This window comes from Heloderma suspectum, chromosome 2 (genome assembly GCF_057233095.1).
Source record: "Heloderma suspectum isolate Gila_16-S chromosome 2, 16-S_ref, whole genome shotgun sequence".
Lineage (NCBI taxonomy): Eukaryota > Metazoa > Chordata > Lepidosauria > Squamata > Helodermatidae > Heloderma > Heloderma suspectum.
This window is the reverse complement of record NC_139459.1, coordinates 212,648,388-212,666,658: the sequence shown is the minus strand read 5'-3', so window position 1 is coordinate 212,666,658 and position 18,271 is coordinate 212,648,388. Positions and strand designations below refer to the sequence as shown.

The following is an 18,271-nucleotide window of genomic DNA, read 5'->3' as shown; positions in this document are numbered from 1 at the left end:
CAGTTGTTGGAGTGGGGGAGGGATAGTGTGTTCATGCCCTGCTTTTGGGCTTCCCAGAGGGATGTTGTTGTTGTTGTTCAGTCGTTAAGTCGTGTCCGACTCTTCATGACCCCATGGACCATAGCACGCCAGGCCTTCCTGTCCTCCGCTGTCTCCCAGAGTGTGCTTAAGTTCATATTCATTGCATCGGTGATGCTATCTATCCATCTCATCCTCTGCCGTCCCCTTCTCCTTTTCCCTTCAGTCTTTCCCAGCATCAGGGTCTTTTCCAGAGAGTTTTCTCTTCACATTAGGTGGCCAAAATATTGGAGCTTCAGCTTCAGTATCTGGCCTTCCAATGAGCACTCAGGGTTGATTTCCTTTAGGATGGACAGATTTGACCTCCTTGCAGTCCAAGGGACTTGTAAGAGTCTTCTCCAGCACCACAGTTCGAAAGCATCAATTCTTCGGCGCTCAGCCTTCCTTATAGTCCAGCTCTCACAGCCATACGTTGCTACTGGGAGAACCATAGCTTTGATTAGACGGACCTTTGTCGGCAAGGTGATGTCTCTGCTTCTTACTATGCTGTCTAGGTGTGCCATAGCTTTCCTCCCAAGGAGCAAGCGTCTTTTAATTTCATGGCTACAGTCACCGTCTGCGGTGATCTTGGAGCCCAAGAAAATAAAATCTGTCACTGCTTCCATTTCTTCCCCCTCTATATGCCAGGAAGTGATGGGGCCAAATGCCATGATCTTAGTTTTTTTTAATGTTGAGTTTCAAACTAGCTTTTGCACTCTCCACTTTCACCCTCAACAAGAGGCTCTTTAGATCCTCTTTGCTTTCTGCCATTAGGGTGGTATCGTCTGCATATCGGAGGTTGTTGATAATTCTCTCAGCAATCTTAATTCCGACCTCTGATTCATCCAACCCGGCGTTTCTCATGATGTACTCTGTATATAAATTAAATAAGCAGGGCGACAATATACAGCCTTGTCGTACTCCTTTCCCAATTTTGAACCAATCAGTTGTTCCATGTCTGGTTCTTACTGTTGCTTCTTGACCCTCTTACAGGTTTCTCAGGAGACAGGTAAGGTGGTCTGGTACTCCCATCTCTTTCAGAATTTGCCAGAGTTTGTTGTGATCCACACAATCAAAGGCTTTAGCGTAGTCAATGAAGCAGAAATAGACGTTTTTCTGGAATTCTCTTCCTTTCTCCATGATCCAGCGAATGTTGGCGATTTGATCTTTAGTTCCTCTGCCTCTTCAAAACCCAGCTTGTACTTCCGGTAGTTCTCGGTTCACATGCTGCTGAAGATTAGCTGGTAGGATTTTGAGCATAACCTTGCTGGCATGTGAAATGAGTGCAATTGTGGAGTAGTTTGAACACTCTTTGGCATTGCCCTTCTTTGGAATTGGGATGTAAACTGACCTTTTCCAGTCTTGTGACCACTGCTGAGTGTTCCAAATTTGTTGGCATATTGAGTGCAGCACTTTAACAGCATCATCTTTTATGATCTTAAATAGCTCCGCTGGAATACTGTCATCTCCGCTAGCTTTGTTGTTAGTAATGCTTCCTAAGGCCCACTTGACTTCACTCTTGAGGATATCCGGCTCAAGTTCAGTGACCGCACTATCATGGCTATCAGGGACATTAAGATCTTTCCTGTATAGTTCTTCTGTGTATTCTTGCCACCTCTTCTTAATCTCTCTGCTTCTGTTAGGTCCCTGCCTTCTTATGGTTGGTCACTATTGGGAAATGGGATGCTGGACCTTTGGTCTGATCCAGTAGGAGTCATCTTATACTCTTATGGCACTGTTGGGACTGGGTACAATATACTTGACAAGCCAAAGAACAGACTTAGAGGATCTTAATTATCTTTGCCAATTGAAGTGTTTTGCACACAGACATTTTTCTTTTGCTCAGCATTCAATTCTCCTTGTGCATGAGGTCACACTAAATGGATTGAATGATTATTTATTTTCAGGGGCTTATATAACTATCTGTTCCATGCGAAAAAGCTATTGTACAGCTTTTAACGACAACTATATTTAAGTCTTTTGAGAAAAGTTGTTGCAATAAGGATGCTGCTTTTTCTTCACTATGCAGCAATTGCTTGCATGAATCAGTGGGGCACTGGTCTCTTAACATTTTTTTTAAATCTTTGCATTTAAGGGGAAAATGTAACAAAGTACAAAATAATTTGCAGTCTCTCCATACTGCATATGAAAGGTAGTGGCCTTGGAATATGTCTACATAGTTCTTTAAATGTGGCTGAAGCACAAAGCAGCACTATTGTTGGTTATTTGACACATATGGAGGTAGGCAGCAGAAAATTCCCAGAATTCTTTTACAGAAAGAAGCAAACACTAAGCAGGCTTTTCATTTTATCTGACACATTTCTATCCATGTGTTAAGTATTGGCAGAGGCTTTGCTTTCTTATTGCTAACATTTACATTTAAAACAGTACTTCCTACCTCACATCAGAATCCACATGAAACTGAATTATCTCATTTCCTGTCAAAGGGCAGCCATACCACCACTTGAGAAGGATTGGTTAATTTTCATGGCCATCTTCCTGGTTTCATTCAATAATACAATTTGGATGTTAAGTTTAAGTAAGTCTTGAAGTCACCCAGTGTCAAGGGATGCACAGATCTGCAGCAATGATGTTACCTGTCTTTTAAAGCTTTTACCCTGAAGCATTCATTTATTGTTTTCTCCAAGCGCTTCAAAAATAAAAATGTTCTTGTGTATTTGTGTTAAGGCTGAACACAGGACGATGACAGCTTTCATCCTGGCAGTGATTGTCAACAACTACAATACAGGGCAGGTGAGTGCAAGTGAGGAAAGGGGTGGTTGACTTTACCTCTGACCTGATGAATAATCTTGCATAAGAACATTAGACACCACTGACCTGAACCTATGCATCTTCCCCCGCCACCGCCCAAGAGGACAATTTTACTTATAAATGATGTATTGGCAAGCAATTTGTTACAATGTCATGCCCTGCCCTTTGTTGTAGGAAGCCTGCCTTCAAGGGAACTTGATTGCCATTTGCCTGGAGCAGCTGAATGATCCTCACCCTCTTCTGCGCCAGTGGGTGGCTATTTGCTTGGGGCGTATCTGGCAGAATTTTGACTCTGCAAGGTGGTGCGGTGTGAGGGACAGTGCCCATGAAAAGCTCTATAGCCTTCTCTCTGATCCAATCCCAGAGGTAATCTGCTAAATTTGGAAATACATATCCATTAGGAAGAATGGAGCCACCTGTGTTCAGCTTAGCTGCCCAAACCAGGTTCACCATGCTACATGGCATGGTCAGTGCCTGCCTAACAGAAATAGCCATACTTTATTTTTGCAGGATAAGTACTCAACTTTTGAAAGCATTCAGCTAACGCACAAACATTTAGGAGCGGTTTGCTTAGATCTTAACTAGTAGGGCTGCAACCTGATTAAAGAAATGTCAATTAACTGCATGAGTTTTAACAGAGTAATCTAGTGTTTAAGTTTGTATATGGATAAATACAATAATTCTGAAGCAGTAATTTTATGTGAGACAAAAGGGGGATGCCTCTTTTAAGACAGTGCTTACCTCCTGCAGTTTTTATAAGTAGTCATATTATTACCCTTAAAGGCTGCCAAAATTATTTTAAGTAAGTAAAATTATTATTATTGTTGGTATCATCATCATCATCATTGTTTAAAACATGTGTTACCCAATTAATCAGGGGCACCCTTGTAGTCAATTACAAGTTCTTAAAATGTATTATACTGACTGATCAGTCAATTAACCATTGCAACCTTATTAACTAGCTTTCAGCTTATATGTCTAGGGGCTACTGGGTGTGTGAAAATGCATGTCTCACATATGCTTGCATTTATTCACTAGAAGTAACCTTAATATGGAGGCCCTTTCCAATATAATGGGAATGTTCTCTTATGACGTCTGTGGTACACCTACACATGCAAGCGACAAAGGGCACACTAAGAGGTTCAGGTTCGGGAGAGCATTGGTGAATTATGTTTCTCTTGCAGGTTCGATGTGCTGCTGTCTTTGCCCTTGGAACCTTTGTAGGCAATTCAGCTGAGCGGACTGATCATTCTACTACCATTGATCACAATGTTGCAATGATGCTGGCTCAGCTCATCAATGATGGAAGTCCCATGGTCCGAAAGGTATAGCAAAGAGGCAGGAGACCTAGGTGCTGGTGATTCCATGTGACTGATAACAAGATTAGACCTCATCTTGTTAGTCTTGTCTGCACTGACTTTTTATAGTTTGTTGCAGTTGTTCATAACTTTGATGTATCGGAAATGGGGGAATGTGCTTTGCACATCTATCACTGGCTCACTGTCTGGCATCTCCTAGCAGAGCTGGGACACCCCTCTGCCTAAGACCCTGGAGAGCCTCTGCCAGCCAGAGTAAACAGTACTAGGTTAAATGGACCAATGATCAGATTCTGTGTGAGGCAGTGTCATATGTTTATTTTTTATTTATTTATTACATTTATATCCCACCTTTTTTCCACCTTAAGGAACCCAAGGCAGTGTACATAGTCCTCATCCTCCAGTTTATCCTCACAACAACAACCCTGTGAGATGGGTTGGGCTGAGAATCTGTGACTGTCCCAAAGTCACCCAGTGAGCTTCCATGGCTGAGTGGGGACTAGAACCTGGATCTCCCGACTCCCAGTCCAACACTCTTGCCACTACACTACACTGGCTCATATGATCTGTTCATGCTATGCCTTGGCAATTTGTGCTGAAGTTTCACTTTTTTCTGGAGCAGCACATAAACATGTTAGATGCTAAAAAAACAAGAGTGTAAAAATATTACAAGCTGAGTCCAGTAGCCACTACTATTGCTAAATATCAAATGACAAAAGCTTTGTATAGGCAAATCGTCTTAAGAAATAGTCTGATGACTACGTCATGTACTGAACTTTAAATGAGGCGGCTGAACTGATATTAAAACATCAGTTCAGCAGTGGACTCACAAATTACTTTAAACCTCAGTTAGAAAGCATGGAAAGGTAATCGAATCTTCCAGGGATTCAGAAGTAAGGATGATAAAACCTCAAGACAAGACAAGACAAGATAAACAGTAGTAAAGTATTCTTAACTTTACCCTTCCTCTTTAGAAATTCCATAGGGATCCTTCAGGCCAGGAGAAACCATTTAATGTCCATTTTATTGAAACATTATTCTAAAAATGGATATTTGAAATACTTTTTGTAATGTCATCAGACATTAGGATTTAGGATTCCCCGCTGTACTTTTCTTTAAAGGCTGGTCCTCTTATTCCAGAATATGATGGTTATCCATCAGGTATTGATGCTACATTAAAAGAGCACAGTTAAGATATTGTACTTTTGAAATTCTGATCTGGAAGCATTTAGTAATAAAGTAAAATATGACTTGTCCACAAATGGGTATGCTATAGGGTATTCTTTAGGAGATGCATGAGGAGGAATACAAATATTTTGTAAGATGTGCATTAGATTGGGCCGAAGCCAAATCAGCCCCTTTGGACCATTTTTGGTGCTTCCCAAGGTGAAGCAGGCTTCCCCCCAAAGTGACCAGAGCTGAAGCTGGACCCCGCACAACACTTTGTGTAGAATTTCGCTTTGGAAAGGCAGACAATGTGTTTCCAAAAATATCACATTTTGCTTTTGTTTCTCTTAAATGCTGATGAAGGGCTATGGAATGGGGGGAGGGAGAAGGGTTGAGTGAAATATGACAAGTCCACCTTCTAATTATAAGGCACGTTTTACCAATTATTGTGCTTTGGGGGAGGGCAAGGATGGGAACTTGAGATGAGATGAACAAGGATGAGATTAACGTTCTTCTGGTGCCACCAGGCTTCGCGATGAAAAAAACCTTAAACTGGTTTCAATCATCATAACATCCTAGCACTTGCATTTATTCTTTCTGAAACCTTGCAGTTCTCTTGTGTCTATGATATGTGCCATTTTCATACAAATTTTCCCCAAAATTGGGGGGAGGGAAGGGGAAGTGAATCGTTCACACACATGCCTCTACATTTGAAGACTCACCTTCCACATAAACCTTACACACACACACACACGTGTGTGTGTGTGTGTGTGTGTATGTAAGGTGCATAACACAAAAGCCGCTGTACCTATTTGTCTGAGACACGGCAGTCTCAATACCCTCCTCAGGGGCTGCTATCCCTGCAAATTTCATTTGTGTCTGACAAACAGGAAAACAGTTATGGCCATGCTTTATTTCCCATGATAGGTAATAGGTGACATGAAGCCTTGGATTTCCAAATCTTGACTTGGGTTTTGTACCCAAATCAAAGGAGATGGCCTCCAAATTGGTCCAAGAAGAATTGGGCCATTTTCTGAAGCATATGATTCAGAAATTCAGGATATGAGTTGAATCTTGTGGTCGGTGTACACTTGTAATATTTTGTGTACAAGTGACGGTGGCAATTCACTGGCCGTCATCAGATTTGCTTTGTTTTTTGTACTTGACTTATGTTCCTAATACACATTCCTCACACACTCTGCCTCTGCAGTCGTGTTTTCCTGGATCTTTTTGTATTCCCCTTCCCCATTTGCCAGTGGAATCCTTATATTAAATTGATAACACAGCAAGCTTCCTCTTTTGCCTCCCATATGGGCCCTTCTCTCTGGTTTTCTCTTGTCTTTTTAATCTCCTGTCTTCAGCAGAACTGCTAACAAGAGTGTGTGTGTGGGGGGGGGGGTAGCCAGTGTGAGTCTCTGGCAGCTGAAGCTGCTTCATCTACAAGCAGGTGCTTTTCCCCCTAATTAAAGAAGCACTGATTCTTCCAAATAACATTCCTTTAAATAAGGGAGAACTTGCACTGCCTTTTATTCCTCTTCTTTCTTCTGCTCTCTCAGGAGAAATATATAATGAAAGAGTTACTGCCTAGCGGCCTATCAAGGATCTCAGCTGTCTGAGGGTTGTGTGTGTCATCGCCACTTTTGCACTACTCCGGGTCATACTGGCTCTCTGATCAGCAGTAATTTTTCTGAACGCAAGTCCTGTCGTGTCAATCATTTTGTCTCTCCGCTTCCTGGGAGGCTTACATAAATGTCAGTTTGCACTTTGCTTTGTGTTTTCAGATTGAAGAATAACATTGTGCTGCTCTTACCCTACTCTGAAGGAAATAAAATTAAGCTCATCGCCCAGAGCGTTCTAGAGAAGACTTGCTGCAAAAAGTGGGGTGGGTGGAGGAGTAGCCTTTGAGTTGAGGACATAAGCACCATAGGTACCTTTCCTGTCACAGCTCCCAAAGCGGGGGGAGTATCACTCTGAAACACAAAATGCTATTTCTTGTCTGACCAGAACCTCAGGATGCTTCATTTTACCCAGTGGGGCCAGGCATGAGGTCTTTATCAATGTGGCATTTCATTTGCTGTACAGTATGAGAAATCCCTTTGAAACAGAGAAGGGCACTGTATAACAAAATAATGAAAAACCAGGCATTAAAAGGGATTCTTTTAGACCTGGCACTGTATTCAGCATTGGAAAGTATGTTGCTGAATGCCAAAGGAAAGTGATATCTGTCAGCAACAAGCTGTCAGGCTTGGATGTCACTGCTTTCATTTTGGAGCCCTTTCATAAAAAAAGAGGACACAGAAATGAGATTAGCTATCTCCAGAACCGAGACACTCTGCAGAATTTCTCATTGCTTTTGTTACTTCCTCTGGAAATAGGAGCCATGTTTTATCCCTGTAATGCTCTTCTATTTATCACTGTTTTGATAGCAGAGTCTTACATTACAATCTACAAAATTAAATATGAAATATTAATTTGTTACTGGAAACATGAAATATGTGGCAGCCCTTTGGGAGGAAGAGAGATGGGTATGGAAGTGTGAGGAAGAAACAGGACAGTTGTATTCAGCAAAGAACTTTCCCTAACTGGGGTGTGTGGGAGGGGGAAGGAAATCATATATTGATCCTAATCTCTTGCAAGTTGCATATTCTGACCTCCTGTTATAGAGCAGTAGTATATTAATGACTTGATAGTATTGAGGAGGGTTCTGGCCAGAGCTCCCTCCTTGGTATTACCATATTTATTGTAGGCAAAATGCATTTCAGCTTTTCCAGCACCTGTTTGGGTAAATAAGACATTAGTAGTACAACTGCAGTGTTAATAAAGTGCAGTGATAAGTTTCTGATCTTCCTCTGTCAATTTTTCTCAACTCATGGTATCCAGAAACTTTAACAGAATAAATGCTGAGGTTCTAAAGATTATTTCGGGTTGCCAGGTACACTACTCATGTAGATTTCTAGTTTCCCCATCCAGACATCTTTACGTTTTCATGGAGAATATGTGATGGGTCATGCTCCCCCTAACTAAGCTAGCAATCCACTGAATATCAGATTTTATTCCTTCCTTTGAATCAACTATGTCACCCAGTATGAACAGCTCTGCATTTCTCACAGTAAGCCATGGTATTTCTGTAAGGCACATTGGAGTTGCTATAGAACAGTTAGGCAATGCTTCAGATCTGGATTGTGGCCTAGTTGGTGTGAGAGTCCTGCCTTTTTGTATGATTTATTATGTCCTATAGGGAAGTTTCTTTGGCAGTGGTGGGCAACTTATTTATTTAGTGAGTTATTACATTTCTATCCTGCCTTTTGTCCAAGGAGCCCAAGGCAGCATACATGATCCTCCTCCTCTCCATTTTATCCTCACAACAACTCAGTGAGGTAGGTTAGGCTCAGAGCCACTGACTGGCCCAAAGTCACCCAGTGAGCTTCATGGTGAAGTGGGGACTAGAACCGAGATCTCCCGAGACCCAGTCCAAATCCCTAACCACTACACCACACTGGCTCTCTTGTTGCCCCGCCAGGTGTTATTAAAAGTGTAACTCCCATTATCCCTCACCATTGCCAGTGCTGGCCAGGGCTGATGGAAGTTGCAGTCCAGCAACATCTGGAAGGCCACAAGTTGCCCACCCTGTTCTATGGACAGGAGAGGAATGGAACTATGTGCTAACTTCCAGTTCAGTACTTCCACTAGCAGTATCTCAGTTCGACAATACTGGGTTGAATCAAACAATAAGGGGAGTCTGGCCAAGAATAAAAGGCCTTTTGTTGCAAAGAATTCATTTTGGAGTCAAACGTTCCAACTTTCTTCAGATCTTCACACTAAAGCAAAGGAAAAATCAATGCTTCACTGAGCCAAGTTTTAAAAAGTGCCCTCATCCCCATTCTAGGTGACAGATGGGTATTAATTTTGTCAGAAGGCTAGTTTCACAGGGACTTGATTCTCTTGCCTTTTTTTTTTTTTTAAGATGCTCACAAAAGTGAAGCTTTCTACCACATTACCACAAAAGTGAAAAAAAATTGCTAAGCGCTGTTATCTGCCATTTTCTTTGTGTAAAGAAAGGAGTGAGGGAGATATATGTGCTGTTGGTGCCTTAGAAGTAAATATGTACAGCTGAACGAATCTTTATAGCAGGGATGGGGAGCGTGTGGTCTTCCAGATGAGGTTGGACTCATCTGGAAATCCCATCATCCCTCACCACTTACTGTGCTGGCTAGGGCTGATGGGCATTGCAATCCAGCAATATCTGGAGGGCCGCACATTCCCTGCTTCTGCTTTACAAGATACAATGAGCTGCGAACAGAAGCCCATTCATAGCTGTTTTGTTCTTGCTGTGTTGAATTCAGAAATATGGAAGTCTGGTTTAGAATTTGGAGTGGAGATTATCACATAAATCCATTCCTCATCTATCTTCAACACCTTCAACACCTGTTTCAGGTATTGAAGATAGATGAGGAATGGATTTATGTGATAAACTCCACTCCAAATTCTAAACTAGAGTTCAATATTTCTAAATTAAGAGGAATTAAGAGCCCCATAGGGCCAGGATTGCCAATTTGGTACCCATGGGCACTAACATGCTCACAAACACCTCTCTTGGTTCCTTCCAGGTCCCCGTCCCTTCTCATGTATTTATTTTTAGATCTTTTAATTTTAAAAAACTGTTTTTTAATTAGGAGGTTGGCATGTGCCAAATGAAGTGATGTCCTACAGCACCATCTGTATTTCCAAGAATCCCAGAGTTTTCCAGTTTGAACGTAACAATAAACAAACCATGGAAAGAAGGTCTATGGTTTGTTTTGCCACTCTAATTTGTAGGCCTTTGGCCTGGGGGGGACAGCAGGGTGTCCTAGAGGGAATGGCCAGGGAGCATCCTGCAGGGCTAGGGGGGTGGGCAGTGAGGAGGGATGTTTTGCCTGTAGTTTTGTGGGGGTAGGTGTTTTGCCAGTGTTTTGTATGGTTGGGATGTGTCTGTATGTGTGGGTTGCTATTTTTTTTTGCTGTGTGTTTGTGTTTCTCTGAGCATTGCCTGTTTTTCTTGTGTGAAATGGGTATTTTGATATGCTTTGGGGGGGAAATAACATGATTTGGGGCTCAGACCCTACCTCTGCCTTGTAGTCAGTTGCTTGTTTCTGAGGTTCATCAGTTTGCCTTCTGTGAAATGGGTGTTGGAGCAGAAAACTTTGGGTTCAAAAGACTGTTTTTGTATTTTGGAGCTCAGAGCACCACTTTGCTTTGTACTTAGTTTCTTGGCCAAGTTACTTTTCTGTTAGCGTTATCAGTTTGTTGTCTGGGAAATGAGTGTTTTGTGACCAGTCACACCCACCATGGCAGCCATTTTGTGAATAGGCAAGCCTATTCCATATGTGCCATAGATCCCTGCCATAGAGTCCCATCAAAACCCGAATGTTAGCCTTTAATGAAACTTTCTAGCTTAAACTTTGGAACTTCTTTCTATATATAATGTTGATCTCCATGAAAGTGCTTTTAGAACAATTTCCATTGAAAACCCATGTGGAAAACGTGGCATCTAGACTGGTCATCCACCTGCCTTTCTCAGACAGGATCCTAGAATCATGCCTGCTCCTACGTATGGATCATTCTGAGATGTGAGTGGTGGTGGAGAGCATGTGCATAGTCAGTTACAACATAGTATTTTCCATGTGTATGTGTCCACAGGAATCATTCTAAAAACACTTCCATGGAGTCAAAGGTCATGTAGCAATTAGCTGGAGGGGTGATAAGTTCCATTTCAAGGGAATAGGACTGCCAGGGGCATCCCAAATAATGACAACATCCTTGGGTCCTGAAATCTTTGTCTAGAATCTGTTTTCAGTTTAGGACTAACCCTGATAGACACCATGAGTTTCACAAACATAAACAGAAGCTATATTTGACAGAGGAGGGTTTCTCTCCCCATCCCAGGAACAGGCACAGAGAATTATTGGTTGTGACATACTCCAACCCAGCTTAGGGCCACTAAATATGAGTGTATCCTGTTAGTCTCAGCCTTTCTCACTTTAGCTGGATGGGATTGTTACTTCTATTTTTTAAACTTAAACTTATTGTCCAACAGCTATTCCTGCTCCTGTGCAGGTTGCTTTAGCTAACTAGTGGGAATCACAGCATTTCAGCAAGTGCTCCTTGAACCTTGACTTTTGATGATGGGTATCTTATTTTCTGCTCTCTGAGATATTATTAGGCACTTGGTGATTGAGATGTACCTTACTTTTGCAGTGACAGGAGTTGTTTGCGGTGAATTATTTGGAACACAGTGTTCAGAGGTCTGGTTTTTCTTCTTTGCCCCTCTGCAGGAGTTGGTGGTGGCATTGAGTCACCTCGTGGTCCAGTATGAAAGCAATTTCTGCACTGTTGCCTTGCAGTTTATGGAAGAAGAGAAGAATTATGCACTACCTTCACCCACTGCTCCAGGTACTGCATCATTTTGTTTATGAACAAGGAAAGTTTTGGAAGCTAATTCTATGAGAAAGGGCTAGATCAACAACTCCAGTAGATAGCTGAGAAACTCTGTTCCTCATTAAGCATTTTCCTGAATGACCTCACTTTGTCCCCAGTCTAAAAAAGAATAAAAATTTGTCTTTTATTGGAAAAGGAAGTGTCGCAGAGAATGAAGTTTCTGTAGTGTGTGGACTCCCGCAGGCCAGGGCACTGTCGAGATGGTGTCTCAGTTCAGATGTAACACCACAGTATGGTTTAGTGTTACGTATAACACTAAAGCCCCAAGCTTACATGCTCCTTCTTCCCCCAGTGCACTCTGATTCCCTGTCTGACTTGCTGTTTAACACAAACCACAGTTTGCTGTTACATCTGATTGGCAGATTATGGCTTGCACTTGCCCTCAGAAACAGAATTGGAAACTACAATCAAACATTCCAATTCTGGTTCAGAAGGCTAAACAGGGAGCCAGGGAGGGAACTGAAGCATTTGAGATGAGAAGACAAGATCACATCAACTTGAGGGTCACTTTTGTAAAACCAAACCATGATTTGGTGCTACATGTGAACTGAGCCAGGTCATAAGGTGTACACAGCTGCTTCCTGTGCTGAATTCTGGAATGTTCAAGAACTGTTAATGCTACTGCTATCAAGAATTGTTGTTCCTATGCTCTTGCAAACCTATTGTTGGGGAACACTGGACAAGAAAATCCTATATTATACAGAGACTCTGTAGCCCCAAAAGCTAAATTCTGTGTGAAGTTCAAATAAGGACTTTACATTTTCTATCCCTTCTCGTCTTTGTTTCTTCCTCTTTATACGTTTGCTTCATTTGAGAAATAAAAAAGTTCTAGACAAACTGTTGCTGGCCTTTTATTTCATGAAATGCCATCTTAAATATTAAATATCCTGGATAATATCTGGGGACACTGGAACCTCTACTGTCAGATCATTTAGATGTAAGTATAATTGTCTCCCTGCAAAGAGTAATTTAATATCTCCTTTGTCTGAAAAAGTGGATTGCATTAAAAATATGAAAACTTACTCTCCCCCCAACCATACCCTTGCCATTGTTGTTGTTGAAGAAGAAGAAAATAATAATCCCTAATGGTTACACTTCACTTTTATTTATTCAGGGGAAATTCAAGGTGCTGTGTAAACAAAATGCACAAGAACCATCTTGTCCCACACCAGCTATCTCTGGTACAAAATGTGAAGGCTATTGTACAGCATGAATACCACTTGGATCTATCTTAAGAAGGAAAATGAGAACAGTTGAAAATGCTGGCACTCATAGTATAATGTAACCCTTACAGTTAAACATTTGCCCACGGAAAAGATCCTTAAAGCTTTTGTTGACCTTTTATTATGGAAAAGATGCCTAGCCTCACACCTTATAGTTGCACACTACCACATTCAGTTAAATGGGAGTTGCATGGGGCTATCGCATATGTCACATTAGAGTTAATGGAGGCTGCAGCAGCAGTCAGTAAATTCCCCCTCTATCTTAAATGAGTAGATGGGAACAGCACCTCAATTATCAATGCTGCTTGCAAGAGGATGTCTTCTCCATGAAAAGTCCCCTTACTGCCAAGTTAGGACACTTATTCAGAAGAGAGTTAGAAGCAGGAGTTATTAGGCCTTTCCATTTAGGCCTCCATTAGACAGGCCCAATCTTACTCTGTTTAAAAGCTAGGCCAAACTCATGCTGCAACAACAGAGAAAACAGTGATCCTTCTCTTATGTTTCAGGAGGATGAGGGAGGAAATAAACCTGCCAACTCTTGTTCAGAATCCCAGGATGCAGTTCTGGCTGTTATTTTATTATGATAATGACTTGTTTAAAAATGTTGTTGTCCTGCCCCATTGCAGTGAAGGAGCTGCCTTTTTAATTTCTCTGTTTGTGTGAATAAATAATGATAATGCCTCTCCATAGAGGGTGGAAGCCTGACTCCAGTGCGAGACAGTCCATGCACACCAAAACTCCGTTCTGTCAGCTCCTATGGGAATATTCGAGCAGTGACCACAGCAAGGAATTTGAATAAGTCTCTGCAGAATCTGAGCTTGAATGAAGAATGTAAGATGACTTTTCAGGATTTTCTTTTAACTTTTTCCTCTCTCTCTCTCTCTCTCTCTCTCTCTCTTTGTTGTTGTTGTTATTTTGTAAAGTTAGACATGTGATGTTGTCTCACTACTGCTATGGCTGGTCAATTTGGTGTCTATAACAGGGTGGATAGTGTCCCTAAATGCCATTGGTAAATGGTGTGACAACAGGTTATATCCTGAGAATCTCAAACAGATATGTGTTCACATAAAGGAACTTCTCCACCCCCTGCGCCACTCCAGAGAGTCAGGGATCTTCCAGAACAGGATGGGATGGAGCATGAGAGGCTACTTAAAGATGGAGGGATGAATCAACCAAAATCAGGCACCAGCACCACTGGCACAAGATGTTGTCACCTGATGTTGGTGATTTCCCCCCTCATCCAAGACACACACCCATGCCCAAACCTACAACATTCTGGAGGGTCCCTCAGGGGCAGCTTTTTGGGTGTGCAGGTGGCTGCAATGGGGAGGAAAGGAGGGGAAAGTCCTCTTCAATAAGCTTCCTTCTGCTTGCAGTTTTCAGGGTTCAACCATAGTTTTCAGTTTCTTAAAAAGTCACTAGACCAATGTGTCTGTATATCACAGCTTCACAGACATTATTTCTTAAATTCCATTCTCCAGTCTTTCTTCTAGTCTCCTCTAAATACATTTTCGTGCGTTAGGGGTGGGGGGGGATTGTATGTAGGAATTGTCAGGTGAGAGTCTGAGACATGCATTTGGCAAGACTTAATGACTTGGATGGGGAGATGCAGGGAATGCTTATCAAATTTGCAGATGACACAAAATTGGGCGGGATAGCTAATAGCCTGGAAGACAGAAACACAATTCAAAATGATCTTGATAGGCTGGAGCACTGGGCAGAAAACAACAGAATGAAATTTAACTGGGATGAAATGCCAAGTTCTGCACCTAGGAAAAAGAAACCAAATGTTACATAGAATCATAGAATGGTAGGGTTGGAAGGGGATGGGGGATACTTGGCTCAACAATACTACAAGCGAGAAGGATCTTGGAATTGTTGTAGATCACAAGCTGAATATGAGCCAACAATGTGATATAGCTGCAAAAAAGGCAAATGCTCTTTTGGGCTGCATTCATAGAAGCATCGCTTCCAAATCCCGGGAAGTACTAGTTCCCCTCTACTCAGCACTGGTTAGGCCTCATCTGGAGTACTGTGTCCAGTTCTGGGCACCACACTTTAAGAAGGATGCAGACAAACTGGAGAGGGTTCAGAGGAGGGCAACAAAGATGATCAGGGGACTGGAAACAAAGCCCTGTAAGGAGAGATTGAACGAACTGGGCATGTTTAGCTTTGAGAAGAGAAGACTGAGGGGAGATATGATAGTGCTCTTCAGGTACCTGAAAGGTTGTCACAGAGAGGAAGGCCAGGATCTCGTCTCGATCATTCCAGAGTGCAAGACACGGAACAATGGGCTCAAGTGACAGGAAGCCAGATTCCGGCTGAACATCAAGAAAAACTTCCTGACTGTTAGAGCAATACGACAATGGAACCAATTACCTAGGGAGGTGGTGGGCTCTCCCACACTGGAGGCATTCAAGACGAGGCTGGACAGCTATCTGTCAGGGATGCTTTGACTTGGATTCCTGCACTGAGCAGGCGGTTGGACTCAGTGGTCTTATAGGCCCCTTCCAACCCCACGATTCTATGGTTCTATGACCCTTCTTCACTGTCCATACATATTAAATAGTTTGAATATTCCCACATTACAAACATCTGTGCCTAATTATTGAATCCCTACACATGTTTTCAGAACATAAGCAAGGCACAGAGTGACACTGGTTGCAGCCTTCATTTTGCCCATTACCCAGCACTCCCTCTCAAACAGCAGCCTTCATCTTATCAGGAGCTGGGACCACCTGGAATCCCAGCCTCCAACATGAGACTGACTCACAAGAACCCTTGCACTTGAGGATTGGAGCCCAGTGGTACTGGAGTCCATGCACCTAGGCAGCTCTGGACAGGTGCAGGGTGTCACAGTCCGGCCCACAGCCAAGGCTTGTACTAGGTGAAGGAAGAGTAAAGCCATGCTAGGTGCAGTTGTGACTCTGCCACTGAGCATTCACTCAGAGTTCCATTTTAGTCAGACATTGGCCGCTTCCTCATGCTCCTCATCTCCTGGGCATATGTTGCTTGACCCCACCACTTCCTCTTCCTCTAGGCCTGTTGGAGAAAGCAAAACAGTGCACCAATAGTATGTGCTCAATTTTCAGGTTGGAGGAGGAGGAGGACCCTCCTGCTCAAAAAACAAAATGGTGGAGAATGGACCGCAACCCATTTGTGGGTCCTACTTGATGAAGATCAGTGCTCTAAAAGAGATAACTGGATATTATGACATCTACTAAGGGAAATATTAATGGTCTTAGCCTAGGAAGATACACAAAGTCCTTTTCTACAAGGGTATGCCTCTCACCAGGTTCTGTGAGCTATTGAAGCATAAATACTTGGCACTGACAAACTTGGAAGCTTTGGATTGGCCTTTCCAGGACAGTTACTCTCCTTCTGCCATTGACTGAATGCCATAGAGCCATGTGCATTGATACTTCTACAAGCGTAGTCCTCACAAACATGCTTATTTCAATTTCTTCATGCTTGTTCTTCTTCAACAGCTGGGAGCTCTGTTGCATTTTCCCCAGGGAACTTGAGTACCAGCAGCAGTGCCAGCAGCACTTTGGGCAGCCCTGAGAATGAAGAATATATCCTGTCTTTTGAGACCATTGACAAGATGAGAAGAGTCAGCTCCTACTCGTCACTGAATTCACTGATAGGTGAGCCCTAGACATTTCCAAGCCACCTCTTGTCTGCAGGGTAGGAAGGCTTGGAAGAGTAGCTCCAGGCAGACCTCTGTGTAATGGCAAGGGGTCTTAGTATGAGCAAAACAGCGGTTCTGATAATGGAAAATGGCGAGTTGGCTTGAATTTTTTTCAGAAGGAATGGGTGGATGTAGAACAATGATACAGCTACATTTATGTGAGGATGTGTCCATTTTCTGACAGGGAATTATGGATGTTTCCTGCTCAATAATCCAGGCAAAAGAAGCAAATGTTGATTGGAATTTAGAACCACTTCCAGCATTCTAAGCTAGCTACCAGATGGGGGAGGTTAGGTGGCCCATGGTTTTGATGTATGGCTTTGTTTATATGGACATCCTGTTTTTTTTTAAACATACCATAGAGTTAGTCTGTTAGTTTATCATTTCAGTTCTCTCCCTTTATAGAGCCCAGAGAAAAGTATATGAAATTTGTTTCAGTTTGCAACCATGTGTCAGTTATTAAGCTAGGCAAAGCACTTATGCAAAGATGAGCTGGGCATCATGAGGTGGAGACAGAAAGCTCCTATACCCTCAGCTCTTCCCCCTCTGCTACCATGACAACTTATCTCACACACATTTCTGGTCCCTGTCTGGGCAGGACAGGCAACTACCAAATTAGTGTAGCTGCTCCACTTTCATCATGATGGGCAGAGGATGTGGAGGACTGGAAGCTCAGCAGGGAAGGAAAAAGCAGACTAGAGTGCCAAGCCAGGCAAGATTTCCTCTCTTTGCTCTCATGCTTTAGGCAGAGATTGTCCGGAGCTGAAAAGGAGAATAGATCAAAGCACCCAGATGAAGACAGAAAAACTCTCCTGGCTCAGGTGTTTTGGTTTTTTTCCCTATCTCTGCTTAGCTTCTGAACCAGATAAGGGAGTTCTAGGCTGTGAGTGACTGGGGCATGTGAGAGAAGGGCAGATTTCTTACTTCACTCCTATATTGTGCACACATGAGCATGTCAGGAACGTGCTCCCCCAGTCCTTGGCTCAGCCAGCTTGCTTCACAATAATGACATTGGCAACTCAGACTAAGAGCGCCAGGGAAAGAATTTGGGGTGTGAGGGGGTGCCACTCCTACAGTTCTCTGTTCTAGAATTCTTTGTCAAACCACTGTCTCTGCAGCCATCACTGTAAGATGAGCAAGAGGCAAAGCCCCCACCTTCCTGCTCCTGGCTGGGCTGCAGACTGGGGAGCATGTCATAGCTCAATAGTAGAGCACATGCTTTGCATACAGGGAAGTCCCAGGTTCAATACCTCGCATCTGCAGGCAAAAGGATCAACTGGGAGATGTAAAAGTCCTTTGCCTGAGGCCTTGGAAAGCCACAGTCCCTTAGAATGGATAATGCTGGGCTAGATGAACAAATGTCTGCCTTGTATCTTACTGTAGCATGTAGATTTTTTGAGAGAGACTGAATTGCTTAGATTCTGGAATTGAGTGAAATGTTCCAAAGTGTATATTACCCACACGAGGGGGGTGGGAAGTGGCACAGTTTTTTAAAAAACCTGTCTGCTCCCCCTTAGTGCACTCCTTTTTTGCACCTGCTCACTACTGATCACAACCACTCCAGTACAGAT

At 42.7% G+C, this 18,271-nt stretch overlaps 1 protein-coding gene across 14 annotated transcripts in view; it reads left to right on the top strand.

The window, feature by feature from the left end:
• Positions 1 to 18,271, top strand: part of RPTOR (regulatory associated protein of MTOR complex 1) — a 493,211-nt gene that overhangs the window by 346,201 nt on the left and 128,739 nt on the right. For all 14 annotated transcript variants that reach the window (XM_084837711.1, XM_084837700.1, XM_084837701.1 and 11 more), the window contains 6 exons: positions 2,746 to 2,811; positions 3,004 to 3,195; positions 4,014 to 4,154; positions 11,624 to 11,741; positions 13,700 to 13,840; positions 16,498 to 16,656. In XM_084837711.1, coding sequence (XP_084693837.1) covers positions 2,746 to 2,811; positions 3,004 to 3,195; positions 4,014 to 4,154; positions 11,624 to 11,741; positions 13,700 to 13,840; positions 16,498 to 16,656 — 817 coding nt within the window. The remainder of the gene's footprint in view (positions 1 to 2,745; positions 2,812 to 3,003; positions 3,196 to 4,013; positions 4,155 to 11,623; positions 11,742 to 13,699; positions 13,841 to 16,497; positions 16,657 to 18,271) is intronic.